Below are 13,447 nucleotides of genomic sequence, written 5' to 3'. Positions count from 1 at the left end.
TGACTGAAGGATGAGGTTTCAAGATGTCTAATATAAACATTGAAATTTAAAATTTGTCTACTCTAACAAAGAAAAGAAAAATCTGTCTCTGAAAGTCACTGAATACCAGTATACCACAGAGAAAAAAAAAAAAAAATCACTTTCAATTCAGAAGAAAGACCACAAATTCAATAAAAACAGAGATTCAATTACTTGACAAACCTAGTGAGCAGTGTCTGGGAATAATAATGTTGAAACAAATGCAGATGCAAAGCTGTCCTTTTCTTGTCTTGGAAAGGACAGTTCCAACGCTTCGGGCGGGTAAGCGTTCCTCTGCTGAATCCTCCTGACAGTTCAAAAAGATTAAACTGGCAAGTGACTTGTACACAACCAATACTAAAATAAATCCAGCACAAAGAGTATAAGGGTTGCATACCTCAGGAGCTTTTGGCGGTCTTCTTATTAAGTGTGCAAGAAATTTCCTAAATGCATCATTAAATATTTCTATGGGCTGAACACTCTGAACAAAATAATAATAGCTTAATGCATGTCTACAATGAGTAAGAAACAGACGAAATGCGATATTCAAGTTTAAAATGAACATATGGAGACCTTGATATCCCAAGATTTGAAATTCATTAGCAGCTTTCACCTTGTTCTTGGATTCCATGAGCAAAGCATAAGATATGTAAAACAGTAAAACTCAGAATGTGTCTTTCCAATCTCATTTTTTAAACATTTTAAATCTTTGAACTATATGATTAAGAATTAAAAATTTAGGAGGGCTACCAGCAATGATGAAGGGGAATACTGGATTCATATTTTCATACTTCAAAATAGATTTGGAACTATTCCTAGACCTCTGCTATCCTATAAAGGTTCAAGAGAGGCAGAGAAGCTGCTTGTAATATTTATCTAAAGAATTGTAGAAAAGTTAATTCACATAAGTTTCATGCTTTTACTTATTAGTAAAGTAACTGAGCACATTGATATGAATCACTCATATTAGTGGTTAGAGTTATTCAACTTTGGGCATTTATTTGCTGAAGATCAACTCAAAGACTATTCAGCCAAAAGCAGTAATTGTACGTATGATGATCCTATAAGCAAACAAATCCAACAGAACAAAGTTTAATCGCTTTTAAGAGCTTGGAAAACCAATTTTCACATATGGCTCAGTAAATTCGACAGCTTTTCAAAGTTGAAGTAACTTATGTTGCAGAAGATGCCACATGGAATTCAAGCTGGGTACATACAGATCAGTCTAAACCTCTAATTAGCACCTTTCACTCTAGAACAAACTACAACACTACCAAACAAAACACAGTAAACAGATCAATTCAATGCACAGAGACTGGTAGTAAAATACAAAGGAAATACCTCTGACCCAGAAGCAAAAATGTTTAGTGGGGATAATCGAAAATAATACTGAGAGTTGAAATTACCAGTTATGAGAGTCAACTGTTGTTGCGGTTGTCCCCCATCACAGACATACGCTTCTGAAATGAGCAGCGTGAATCAAGCAAAACAGGCAACATAGTCCTCGTAAGTAATTGAACCTGTTATTATATGCAACCAACTGAATAAAAAGAGAAGCAAGAACAGGAACCTACAAAACCTGTTATTATATGGAACCAACTGAATAAAAAGAGAAGCAAGAACAGGAACTTACAAAACCTGTTATAATATGTAACCAACTAAATAAAAAGAGAAGTAAGAACAGGAACTTACAATTGGTTCCATTTTATAGGCAAGAGGCTCCAATATGTAATTTTCATTTTCAATTTCACCATTCACCAACAATTTCCCATCATGTACCTATTGCACAGAACCACATGAACATTAGAAAATATAATATAAATTCTACTTCTTTCACATGAATCCAGTTAATGCACGCAATAACCAAGAAAATCAAAATCTTACCTCAACATAATCTCCACCCCTGGCCACAATTCTTTTTATAAATACATTGCCCGAGCTAAAGCCAATTTCCTGCATATTGCACAGAATACCCAAGGAGAAAGTGTCAACAACACATATCACAAAGTTCTTAAAAACAACAAACAGCAATTCACTATTAATATATAAAATGTTATACACATTACCTGCAAGATTGGAGGTGCCTTGAAAATCACTATATATGAAACCTCAGGCTTTCTAAAGAGATATGAAACCTGACACCAAAACAGAAGCAGGGATTTCTCAGATAATATACAAAACATATAATCTGGTTGAGCATATAAAATCGAATTTCAAACAGTAAGCAATATCTCCACTAACAATATGCTCTATAATCAACTACCAATAATTATTATTCACTTAAAGTTCACACCAATACATATGAATTAAGAACCATTCCGCAAATTCGAGATTAATGATGAACTGATTTGAACATTACTGACCTTCTCAGCTAAAACACGATCACCCACATCAAGAGTCAGGTACATAGAAGTGGAAGGACTGGACCTAGGCTCGGCCAAGGAGCCAAGGAGGACCAAAACAGCACGCTGACAGTCACAGACTATCTTTTGGAGGAGATTTAGTCCGCAATTCTCTATTCCCACCGCTTCCCACACCTTGAATACAGAGATTATGATCATAATCAATAATCACAAAAACCATGCAAACACAGGAACCACAGGAAACCCAAGAACTCAAGCAACATGAAATCTGTCACACTCTATGTCAAGACTAAAACTTAAAACCATAATCTGACATAACCGAAGAACACTCAAGCCTTACCAAGAAAGATAAAATGTCATCCTATAATCTTCAAGATTGCACTTTTCCACACCCACAGTAACTTTATATATATTAGCAAGAAGAACAAAATTAATAAGTTTATAACCTTTGAAACAATAGCATCAATTTCATCAATTGCGCCTAGAAATTACCTTCACCCGTAGATTTTTGGCGTCTGCAGCTCCACCGTTTTCCCCAATCAGCCCAACCAACCGCCCAGAACCTCTATCTGCAATCAATCAAATACAAATTCCTCTAAAGAACCAAACTTTCGAATCAAATAGTGGGCAGCGAAAACCTAATCAAACCAATCAGCCCCCACTCTCTATCAATTCAACTCAGAAATGAAAGAAACCGATCAAATTAAACAGACCCAGAACAAAGTTCAGAGTATTTGTGCTCTGAAGCTAAAGCCCCATCAGAACACACACAATTTTCAACTAATCACTTAAAGAAAGAAAAATACAACCAAATACCATACCTGTTCCACTTGTTTTCAACCCAATCTTCTCGTCACAAACTGGACCCAATCAAAATGCAAATCACTGGATATAAAACAAAAATGAAGCAAACACCGATTATAACCACTACAAAACTGAAAAACACACATAACAAAAATTGTTAAAAAGGAACATAAATATATATAAAAAGTGAGAAGTAATCTCCTATCTTGACTGAGGTTTACAGCCTCCTATCTTAACTGAAGGCAGACATTATCCAGGGATGTTTAGTATGTACCATATTAGTCCTGGGCATCATTCTCTTCCTTCTCATCTTCATCGGCTTCTTCTTGATCCTCTTCGTCGTCTTTGTTATTCTCATATTTCTTTGCCAGTTTCTGATTTGATTTTGCACTCCTCCTTGGAACCTTCTTAGTTCTCTTCAGCCAAGAACAAACTGCAGCCTCACCTGAGAAAAAAGATTGGCTCGATATTCAAACAATGCCCAACCAATGACCCGAAAATTCTCAGTGTGATCATATATCAGAAAATTATAAGAACTGCGCCTGCATGATTAATCAAACCAACATATGCAACATTTGAAAGTTGAAAGCTCAGATAATTGCTTAATCCTACAGTACTCATTTGTATAATCAGCAAACAAAGATTGGTACATGTGCCCAGAAAATGAAAAGGAAAAACCATAAAACAGCAGATCCAAATTCTATCTCATTAAATACTGAATGTGTAAAGTTCAAAGGGTTTTGATGCTACCTTGTACTTAAGGGCGTCTTGCACTTGATGAAATTCACAGGCAAAATCTGAGAACCAAAGATGCAAGAAAGAACTATTATTGTCTCCACTTTTAACAGTTAATTAGCTTTCTCAAATAAAAGAGCTTCCAAGTTACATTCGGACATGAATACACAGAAAAGCAGTTTCTTTTCATTTTGCCAATCTCAATTTAACAGAAAACTGTCACTTGGCAAAACGCAGGATGGAAGAGCAAATATGTATAAAGAATTGCCATCACTAATTCAAGATCCATTCCAAGCACCTTAATAGTAGGAAACTCAGATTTCACCACTTGTCTATTAAGCATCTGCATAAAAAAAAATAAAAAAAATAAAAAACTCATCAAGGGGACTGCTCAACAACTTTGGGTAAACAACATGCATAAGAAACTACATTATGCATCATGTGGTGCAGATATCATTAAACTCCAACTACAGTGGAAAAAAATCACTGAAGGCAAGTTCTTTACGACTTATTAGTAATGCCGTACCTACATTTCAGTTCCAAATAATTTTTATTTTGCGACATAAGAGGATAATATCAGTTCATAGCTCTAAAGGGACTAACCTTGGGATCCCCGGAAGGAACCTTCAAGTGGTAGTTACAACCCTTGGGTTGAAGCTCACCAGCAAACTGAACTCATTGTTCCTATATCAATAAAATAAAAAAATAAAAAAAACTAAAATCTCCACTGCACAAAACTAAACCAATCAAAGAAACTAACAAATTTGTAAGCATATAGTTTTACCTCTCATTGCACTGCGACTGCGCACACTCGAAAGCTGAAAGCAAAATCTGTTCACAAATGGTTATAATAACCACAATAAGCAGAAGCTGAAGAAGACTGATAATCAAATAAAGGAATTAAGTTTATGAAGTTTGGAACAACTCCCAAAAATTCAACTAACAAGAAAAATTATCAAAATACTACTTAAGAAGTGGATCCTTCAAGTTAAATTTGCTCATGATGTTGCAATTTGGATATACAGTAAAATGCATGCTGATCACAAAAACATAAATAGATCTCTAATCTTTCTTTAAAAGAAAAAAGAAAAAAGAAAAAAAAAGGAAACTCTTAATTGTGGTAGTCAAAAGAAAAACAAAAATCTAGTTTCGTATCAAAAATAAAAAGAATAAAAAGAAAAGAGAAAAAAATAAATAAGGATAGTTTATTGAAGCTTAGTTGAATTGGGCAATCCATTAAGACAATTCAGTCAAGGTTACTGTCATCTGACAAAGAAGTAGCATTTAGCAATATTTTATGTTCAGGATAAATGACTAAGTATGAGCATCAAAGAATTTACCCAAACGAGTTCTGTACTGTTTCTCACTGGTAGAAACCAGCTGTGAGACCTCCTGTTCTGAAGGCATTGAAAGTTGAAGAATCTCTCCATCCTCACCCCATATATCAACCTATTTGAGGAAGTCAGGATTAATATGGGATTTTATTAATGTATGCTAGTCTCAGGCATTATTCTTGTCTCTCAAGAAACAGACATACCATGGCACCTCCACCAAGCAATAATTGCACATGCAAGCGACGGTTTGGCCTCTTCCAAGATCCTTCAGTTTTTGAAATTTTGAGAGTAAGTGTTGATGATTGAAGTTCAGCAACATAGTGTGTCAACAAGAATCCTCCTTCCAGGAATTCATATCCATCACCATCATCTTCATATATAACACCTTCAGCTTTCCCTGTATATGAAGAGAGAATTCATTAAGCTGCCAACTACAAATTTTTAGCCTACAAAAAGTTAGGAAAGGTAGATAGTATTTTAATTTAAAAATATTCAAACAGCCAGCAAACTAAATGTTACTGTAAGAAATTGATCAGGGAAGCAAACAATATAAAATGGGGTTGGAGGAGCAATGTAGGACTTGCCACTGGAGTACCAGTCGTATGAGCCATATAGAAGAGAGTGTAACATTGGTTTGTGGGAATAAAATGGGGTTGGAGGAGCAAATTGGTTTGTGGGAAAAAGCACTTCATCAAAATTGGATAAAATGGTTCTTAACATATAGAAAAAAATCAGAGTTGGTTTTGGGTACTTTTCTGGTAAAATAACGAACTCAGTACATCAAGTATAAGACATATATACACGTAAGTACAGATTTATTCTCTTGTTAGATAACGGCATGCTATGATGTCAGACTCACAATCTGGAATAGATCAGGTACTTATTTGCCTAAACAATGTCCCAGCTACTTTAGGTTAACAAACACCAGCACACTAAAAGAACTAGTCTAACTCTATAGTCTGGCTTATTCTTAACCATCAAAGTTGATCACAGAAATAAATCAATACATTCTTCAATCTCATCCCAATGACAGAGTTCTAGAATCCACCAAACCGCATGCACAAAACAAGGGCATTCAATCTCTTGTACGAAATTACTCAAAAGAGTCAACATTTAACTTTCCATATTTCTAAAACTTCAGCTACATGCTTACAACAAGACCATATCAACTTAGATGACATGCAAACCAAATTAACTCATCTACCAATTTAGCACCCACAAGATACTACTTACCATCAACCAGAACTATGTCTCAAACCTCCACATCATTCACAAAGTCATCATAGTTTACACTAACGGTATCTTTGGTGCTAACTCCTCTTCTAATTGTAAAGTTAAGCTCTTGTCCCTCTGTAAGCAGAATTGGTTGTGGTACATCTCCACTCCTAACCTCAGGACCCTACATGAAGAACAAAAAATCATATAACAACTATAAGCTCAAAATTTGTATAAGAACCAAAATAGAGGTAGAAGAATAAAGATGATATACTAAAGACCCTGAGCTCCTAACTACAAGCTCATTACGATATGAGCAGGTAAAGAACGAGAGAAAAATGTAATGTGAATGTACCTTGGTGTCCAGTATTATGGCTATAACCTTGTCTTTGAATTGAGAGTTGTATTCTTTGACAAGATCAATAGTTTTCTGGTGCGACGTATGGTCCCCATGAGACATTTTCAAACGCACTACATTCATCCCAGTTTCTGCAAGTTTCCATGTCATTTCACGTGAGCTTGTATAAGGACCAATTGTACAGACAATCTTAGTTTTTCTTCGACCACTTGCAAATGCCCTTCGCTGACCCACTTTGTAATCATCATCAGACTGAATTTCATAAGTCGAGTTCACCCCCCTGAAACAAAGCAACAACATTTCAGGATTACGTCTTCAACACACTCACAACTGATACCCTTCAATGCACTCTCATGGCACACCTTGCCTCACCACACACCATATACAAAAGTTAGGCCAGTCGACAATTCAACTAATACAAAGACCTGTATATATTTGACAAATTAGTATCCAAGTTTCTTCATTTAGCCTAAACTTTCTCAGAGCAAAGATCATAAGACACTAACAACAGAGGTGGTTCGAGCCTGCTTCAAGTAAGAGATACACTTTCTGCTAACCATGATCTCACATTTCGAAAGTTTCAAACTTTCAACAGTCTATGCAAGCAAACAGTAGATAACAAATTCAAGAAGCACACACATAAAATCAACAACCCATATTGAGATAAAGGAAACTTACAACACCACCCACAGGACCATTGGGTGAGCTAGGATTGCCTTGACTGCTCTGCTGCGTGATCCTCACTGATCTAACAGTGAACATTTGCTTCTCGCCATTTTCTCTCTTGGGTCTATATTCAAAGCCAATAAATTCACTCAGGCTCTTGTAGAGATAACTGGGCCAGTTGCCTTCCACTTGCCATTTATGGATTTTCCGTAGCCAAGATAAGATGATCGATCTTCCCCATAAATTCAGTCTTTTTCTCTGCCGAAACTCATCTCTGCATATTAAGATTCACGCATCAAAAACAAAACAAGCACAACAAGATAGAGCAAAACATCCTTGTATAATCATGGAATCCCAAATTTTTCCGATTCGGCTGTTTAATCATTTACCCCAAATTTTTGAAGACAGAGAGATGGAAGCGAGAAGACAAAGAGAAGAATTGGAGGCTTCTGTGCATTCCAATTGAAGCGTCGAAGGTGAGTGGAGAGCGGCTTCTCCAGAGTGGTTCCATGGCTGTGCGTTAATTGGTCAAGAAAGAGAGGGCAATCGCTGGTATTAACATTCCTAAATCCTAATCCAACACGGAGAAGAGCAAGGACAGGCTTGATAATTGATATTCTCCTCAGGGGCAGTTTCGGAAATCAACATTCCTAAATCCTAATCTGCAAGGGAGTGCCGAATCCTCTTATATATAGTCAGTCCCCCAGACTCTCCTTTTCATTCCTAAAAAAAAATGACTCCTTCTCATCTCGAGCAAGTTTCCTACCCTACATTAATTCATCAGTCCCCCAGACTCTCCTTCTCATTCCCAAAAAAAAAGACTCTCCTTCTCATCTCGAGCAAGTTTCCTACCCTACATTAATTCATCAGTCCCCCAGACTCTCCTTCTCATTCCCAAAAGGAGAGTCTCATCTCGAGCAAGTTTCCTACTCTACATTAATTCAATTAAAATGGCAATTTCTTGTTTCATGATGAGCCTAGAAGACCTTGATGTCGGTGTTGTGAAGACGTTCCACCCCACTGATTCTGATTTAGTGGGAAGCTATCTCTACAACAGAATCAAAACCCCAACCCCAATTGGAGGAAAACAAACATTCCCTGAGATTGAAATATATGGCACCACAGGTTTACCACCATGGGAAATTTGGAGAATTTATGAGCCTTCCAAATTTCCACATCAAGATTATATCTATTTCTTCTCCCGGGTCAAGAAGTTGGGCTCCCGCTGTTCTCGCAGAATTGGCTGCGATGGGGGCACCTGGAGCGAGACGGAAGCTGCTAAACCTGTCTATGTCAGTGGAATTGAAGAGCCTTATGGGAAGCTAAGGAAGTTTAGATACGAGAACAACAAAGACAAGGGCTTTGAACACCATGCTGCTTGGTTGATGGATGAGTACACCATCAACCAAGCACCCGATCTGGCTTTGTGCCGACTCAAAGTCAATTATAAAGGAGCTGGAGGAAGAAAAAAGAGGAAGAAGAGTTCAGCTGAGACTAATGAGGATGAGAATCACAGAAAGACAATGTCTTTCAAAAACCGAAAACTTGAACCGAAAAGAGTTCAAGTTCAAAACAACATGTGTGAGCAACAAATGGGAAGTGCCTCATTTAGTACTACTAGCACTACACAGCAACTGCCCCCACAATGTGATGATCATGGTTACTGTATGGATGAGAACCTACTTTTCTCTCCAACCGGCTTGGTTGATGATTATGATGACATTTTGAATAGTGATCAGTTTATGGCTTCTCTTGATCAATGGTATGAGGAACAAATACAACAGTTTTCGGATTCTTCACTACTAGTGCCGCAGCAAGAAGTAGAACCTAACAACAGTTGTGAGGAACAACAACAGCAACAAGATGAGCAGCAGCTCTGTGGTGGTTTCCTCGACTCCAACTTCTTCCTCCCCTAGAGGCAACTTCTTTTGGTGGCCAAGTTCAATGAATTGGCTGGACTACTACTTGTATATTTTAGTTTTAGCTAGGGAGATCTCTGTAGATTTCTTTTTTATTCTGAACACAGTAATTAATTACTAGTTACTATACTACACTGTAATCTAATTTCTCTTCAAGGAAGTCAAATACTTTGCATTTGTTTTTCACTCTTTAGTTGGCTGTTACACTTGATCTTTGTAATGTAGTGTGTACATGTACTGCAGCATTTTCAGTAACACGAAAAATTATGAATCATGTTCAAAGTGAATCTCAACTGAAAGGAAATATCTATTTCTGGCCAATTCAAAGTGAATCATGTTTTGCTAGAGATTTCTAGTGTCTTTTCATTTAGTTTCGACGCGAAATCATGTTTTTAGTGTGAAATGTTTCTGCTATCATCCGGTATCAGAGAGTATACTCATCAAAATACCAAACTTGATTTTAAATGAAGTGTCAAAAGACCCTAGAAACTTGGTGTCTGTAGTGGAGAAGGAAGTCTGCAGCGGGTGTTCAAATTCAATCAGCTTCGTTCAATATCAGGCCACTTAATTTAGGATTAGAGCTGTCATCAAGATCGATCACTCTCCCAAACCGTAATCGTTTTAAGGCATGTAGAAGAGTGATATATTGATTTTATATTATGATGATACTTCTTGATTGAGAACCAGAGCTATACTTTGCCGCTAGATTGATTTCGCACATCCAAATCCCCTTCAAATTACAAAACATCAGATACCGAGATTGCGAAAGACTTGTTTATGCGACCTCATTATGTAGTCGATCAAACGCTTTCCTCTCAATTTCCCAGTTCGAGTTCAGTCCTGAGTATTTATACGAGGGATTTATTTCATACTGATGAAAATATTTCAGGGCCTAGTTACCCCAGCTACATCATCCAACAAGACTTGCGCCCCACAAGGAGGGGCCTCCAAGACAGATAGGGGAGAGCAGAAACAGCAATACATCTGCAAAGAAATGCATTACAGACAGCTCATTTGGCTATCAACAAATAATCAGTATTCACAAAGGAACAATTTGTGTGTTCAACCTTACAACTAAAACAGCAAACAATTTGACTTAATTCTCAAAAGATATATGCATTTTGTCGGTATGAATCACCTGAGCTATGTCCAATAGAATACAAATACTTTCTGCAAAAAAATTTATACCTATACTCTTGAAGTACCACCATGATCCCTCTCAACATGCTCTACAAGAGCCACTGGATCCCGAAATCCTTTACTACACTTGGGGCAGACATCTACTGTCAACTTCTTCACCCCTGCTCGGGTGCCACCCTTTTCATGAACTTTTTGTACATGATCTACAAGAGTGGTGACTGAGGAGAACTTAGCACCACATTGCGGACACTCCTCCACTTGCCCGTTTCTACTCCCACTGCTGCTGCTCTGTCCCACTCCATCTTTTGTTGTCCACTTTTGGCTAAGTTCATTACTCAATTTTGCAACACTAGCTTCAGCTGAGGCTTTGAAAGATGAAGCTGCACTAAGAAAGCTACCCCAATTGGGGGAAGATGTGGCAGGAGCATGGTTGCGATTTGATGTTTCTTTTCGACTTCTACTTAAAAGACCCATAAAGGATAAACCTGACTCCGGTTTCTTAGGTCCAGGACACTTATGATCAGGTCCAAATCGGTGCTTCAAACAGTGGTCTGCCATGCAGTCCCTGCACTTGATTGTGTTCGAGAATGTTAAGACCTCCCTGCATCCAGGGACAGGACATTTTTTCTTCTTTGTGGCTTTCTCATAATTCGAAGGGTCACAATCAGTGTTAACATGCCTCTCCCAAGTAATGTTGGGATCTTCATCCGGAATTAGATGAACTCCTTTGGCACAGAGGGGGCAAATGACAACAGTGACATTTTGTCTGTCGCCTTTTGGACAGTTGTGTTTAATGTAGCTTCGGTGCTCCAAACAAAACACCTGCAAAGTGTCAGTCTTATGTCAATATGCCAAAAAGAAACTATTTCCAAGAAGCAGAACTAGTGCCACTGAATGATAATCCAGAAATTGGAAAGATGAACAATGGTCGAATGATTAAAGTGTGGTATAGTTGTTTTTGCATACCTAAATAAGAACTTTGGAATCAAATTGAACACATCAAGCCCCAACTCTCTTAAGTTAGCAACTTAGCATACATTAATGGTATATCAGCACCATGACAACGCCATTTAGATGAGTAGTAAAGTGGGAAAATATTACAAATTAAAGGTGTTGAATTTTGATAGGATTCCAGAACTAGGTATATAAGAATTAATATCTCATAAACAATATTTCACCTCCATCTTATCAATTTCAAATTTCTCCCCCATGTATCCTCCAAAACATTACACTTTCAATAATTAATCCTTATGAAGCTACAGGGTCAAAGAAGGCTAATCAATACAAAATACGTAATATAGGAACACCCTCTCTCTCCCAACAGACAAAAATACAAACAGAGATTTACACCCTTGACATCTTTTTCTTCACCTAAAATACACAACACACTCGGGATTAAAGTAATGTGATTCAAGCACAGCAGAATGCACACCTTCAGAGTTCAAATTATAATAGCAATTTAAAAGGACACTTGGATTAACCTATAAATAAATTCAATTCAACCAAATTATATGAATTTCATAAAGCTATTCATGCTGTGTCAACAAGCAGTCAACATTAAACAAATAGACGATAACATGAGTCCAAACCATATCTCTGTTTCTCACAAGAAAAGCAGTTCAAAACGTCATCCATAAAAGTTAAAACTTTCAATTCAAGCACATTCCAAGATCACAAATTTCCTGGAAATTTCTTGTAAGAACCCAACAACGAGTATAATGAACAACCTAAATAGATTTATTTTGGCAGCTTCACCTTTTATGTTTCAAGGAAATGATAATTCGTACTACAACCCAATGTGAATCACCACAATTTGAGTTTGAATTTTCATTCTTTTCTTCTTTTTGGAAAATTCTACTTTTCCACAGCAACCAATCCAATCACATAACATAATTCAAATTTCAAAGCAGGCAAACATTCCTTTTTTCATATCTAACATTCATTTGAATATGGACGTGGAAAATTCATATGATGATAAAAGAGAGAACCTTGTTGCAGCTATCGCAGGTGAATGGCAAGAAATCGATCTGCTGGCATTCGACGACGGAGCAATGCTTACCCAGATCTGGGAATTCCGGAGTTCCCATCCAAAATCAAAGAAATGAACAACAGCAAGAGGAATGGCGGGATTTTCAAGTCACCGGATTTATTGCGAAAATCCGGAAATCGGAGGATTTGGTCTCCGCGGATACAGAGAGAGAGAGAGAGAGAGACCGAATCCGCGGAATTACGAGTCCACGCTGAGGACTTCTCCCAAGAGACAGAGTCGTTTTGGGAGTCGCTGCCCAAATAGTTCCTTTGTAAAAACCAGGGACAAGAAAGACGCGTTTGAAGAAAATGGAAGAGAATTTGTTACTTTGGTGTTGGTGTGTTTTTTTACCAGAGCCCATTGGGCTTTCTAACAACGCATTACGATTTACGTACCTGGCCAGGATGTCATACCTGCATAAGCAAAAGATGATGGCTATAAAGAGCCGTCCATAAAAAAGATTTTGGTCAACAATGGACGGTTTGGATTGATGTTTCGATCCATTAATCCATTAACTATTCGGATATGTTGTTAATTTAGCGGATTAAATATGAATCTAGATTGAAATAGAAAAGGGAATTAAGTTTTTAGAACGCGCCGCACGCGCTTAGGGTTTCTCTCGTTTGTTTCGTGTGCTCGTCCGGCGGCACGTCCCTACGGCGTAGTCGTCGGACGTGTTGCTTCCTCTCTCGCTGTCCCTCTTAGACGTGCGAGCGTGTTTTCAGTTAGTGGTGAGTGGTGGGGTCTTGTTTGGTGGATGGGTTTGACGAATCTGCTTTGGATCGCGACTTCAGCTTTTGTCGGAATGATTCGAAGACGGGGCTGGGTTGGAGGCGGGGTGGTGCAGGGTGGTCAGATATGGACGA

At 37.7% G+C, this 13,447-nt stretch overlaps 3 protein-coding genes across 14 annotated transcripts; 1 reads left to right on the top strand and 2 right to left on the bottom strand.

The window, feature by feature from the left end:
* Positions 1-71: 71 nt before the first annotated feature.
* On the bottom strand, positions 72-8,047 carry LOC133724183 (uncharacterized). Of its 11 annotated transcripts, XR_009853519.1 has the most exons (20): positions 7,883-8,040; positions 7,506-7,767; positions 6,825-7,107; positions 6,488-6,653; positions 5,458-5,651; positions 5,261-5,369; positions 4,705-4,751; positions 4,524-4,604; positions 4,219-4,263; positions 3,936-3,982; positions 3,460-3,630; positions 3,203-3,266; positions 2,874-2,950; positions 2,382-2,555; positions 2,085-2,153; positions 1,903-1,971; positions 1,711-1,797; positions 592-1,478; positions 416-499; positions 122-325 (listed from the first exon to the last, which is right to left on the bottom strand). XR_009853519.1 is itself a non-coding variant. In XM_062150901.1 (3 exons), exons 1-3 carry the CDS (start codon positions 8,002-8,004, stop codon positions 7,196-7,198), a joined length of 441 nt encoding a protein of 146 aa, XP_062006885.1. In that variant the 5' UTR covers positions 8,005-8,047; the 3' UTR covers positions 7,115-7,195. The 11 variants fall into 11 exon arrangements, 1 of the variants encoding a protein (XP_062006885.1); XR_009853518.1 differs by having other exon boundaries at positions 121-499; positions 7,883-8,039; XR_009853516.1 differs by having other exon boundaries at positions 416-1,478.
* Positions 8,048-8,443: 396 nt separating this feature from the next.
* Positions 8,444-9,409, top strand: LOC133724184 (uncharacterized). Its single transcript, XM_062150902.1, has one exon. It carries the CDS (start codon positions 8,444-8,446, stop codon positions 9,407-9,409), a length of 966 nt encoding a protein of 321 aa, XP_062006886.1.
* Positions 9,410-10,178: 769 nt separating this feature from the next.
* On the bottom strand, positions 10,179-12,881 carry LOC133724185 (zinc finger AN1 and C2H2 domain-containing stress-associated protein 11-like). Of its 2 annotated transcripts, XM_062150905.1 has the most exons (3): positions 12,541-12,881; positions 10,601-11,374; positions 10,179-10,396 (listed from the first exon to the last, which is right to left on the bottom strand). In XM_062150905.1, exons 1-2 carry the CDS (start codon positions 12,637-12,639, stop codon positions 10,601-10,603), a joined length of 873 nt encoding a protein of 290 aa, XP_062006889.1. In that variant the 5' UTR covers positions 12,640-12,881; the 3' UTR covers positions 10,179-10,396. The 2 variants fall into 2 exon arrangements, with proteins under 2 accessions (XP_062006889.1, XP_062006887.1); XM_062150903.1 differs by lacking the exon at positions 10,179-10,396 and having other exon boundaries at positions 10,503-11,374.
* Between the last annotated feature and the right edge of the window lie 566 nt (positions 12,882-13,447).

The sequence above is a fragment of the Rosa rugosa genome, unplaced genomic scaffold, assembly GCF_958449725.1.
Source record: "Rosa rugosa unplaced genomic scaffold, drRosRugo1.1 SCAFFOLD_212, whole genome shotgun sequence".
NCBI lineage: Eukaryota > Viridiplantae > Streptophyta > Magnoliopsida > Rosales > Rosaceae > Rosa > Rosa rugosa.
This window is presented reverse-complemented; position numbering and strand designations above follow the sequence as displayed.

What these genes read in the sequence shown, in the direction of transcription:
- LOC133724183 (XM_062150901.1), bottom strand. Translation starts at nt 8,004, where the DNA reads ATGGAACCACTCTGGAGAAGCCGCTCTCCACTCACCTTCGACGCTTCA. An exon ending in TCTGTCTTCAAAAATTTGGG is followed by an intron (nt 7,768 to 7,882) that starts GTAAATGATTAA and finishes CTTAATATGCAG; the next exon opens with AGATGAGTTTCGGCAGAGAA. An exon ending in ATGGTCCTGTGGGTGGTGTT is followed by an intron (nt 7,253 to 7,505) that starts GTAAGTTTCCTT and finishes AAATATATACAG; the next exon opens with GTCTTTGTATTAGTTGAATT.
- LOC133724184 (XM_062150902.1), top strand. Translation starts at nt 8,444, where the DNA reads ATGGCAATTTCTTGTTTCATGATGAGCCTAGAAGACCTTGATGTCGGT.
- LOC133724185 (XM_062150905.1), bottom strand. Translation starts at nt 12,639, where the DNA reads ATGGGAACTCCGGAATTCCCAGATCTGGGTAAGCATTGCTCCGTCGTC. An exon ending in CCTGCGATAGCTGCAACAAG is followed by an intron (nt 11,375 to 12,540) that starts GTTCTCTCTTTT and finishes GACACTTTGCAG; the next exon opens with GTGTTTTGTTTGGAGCACCG.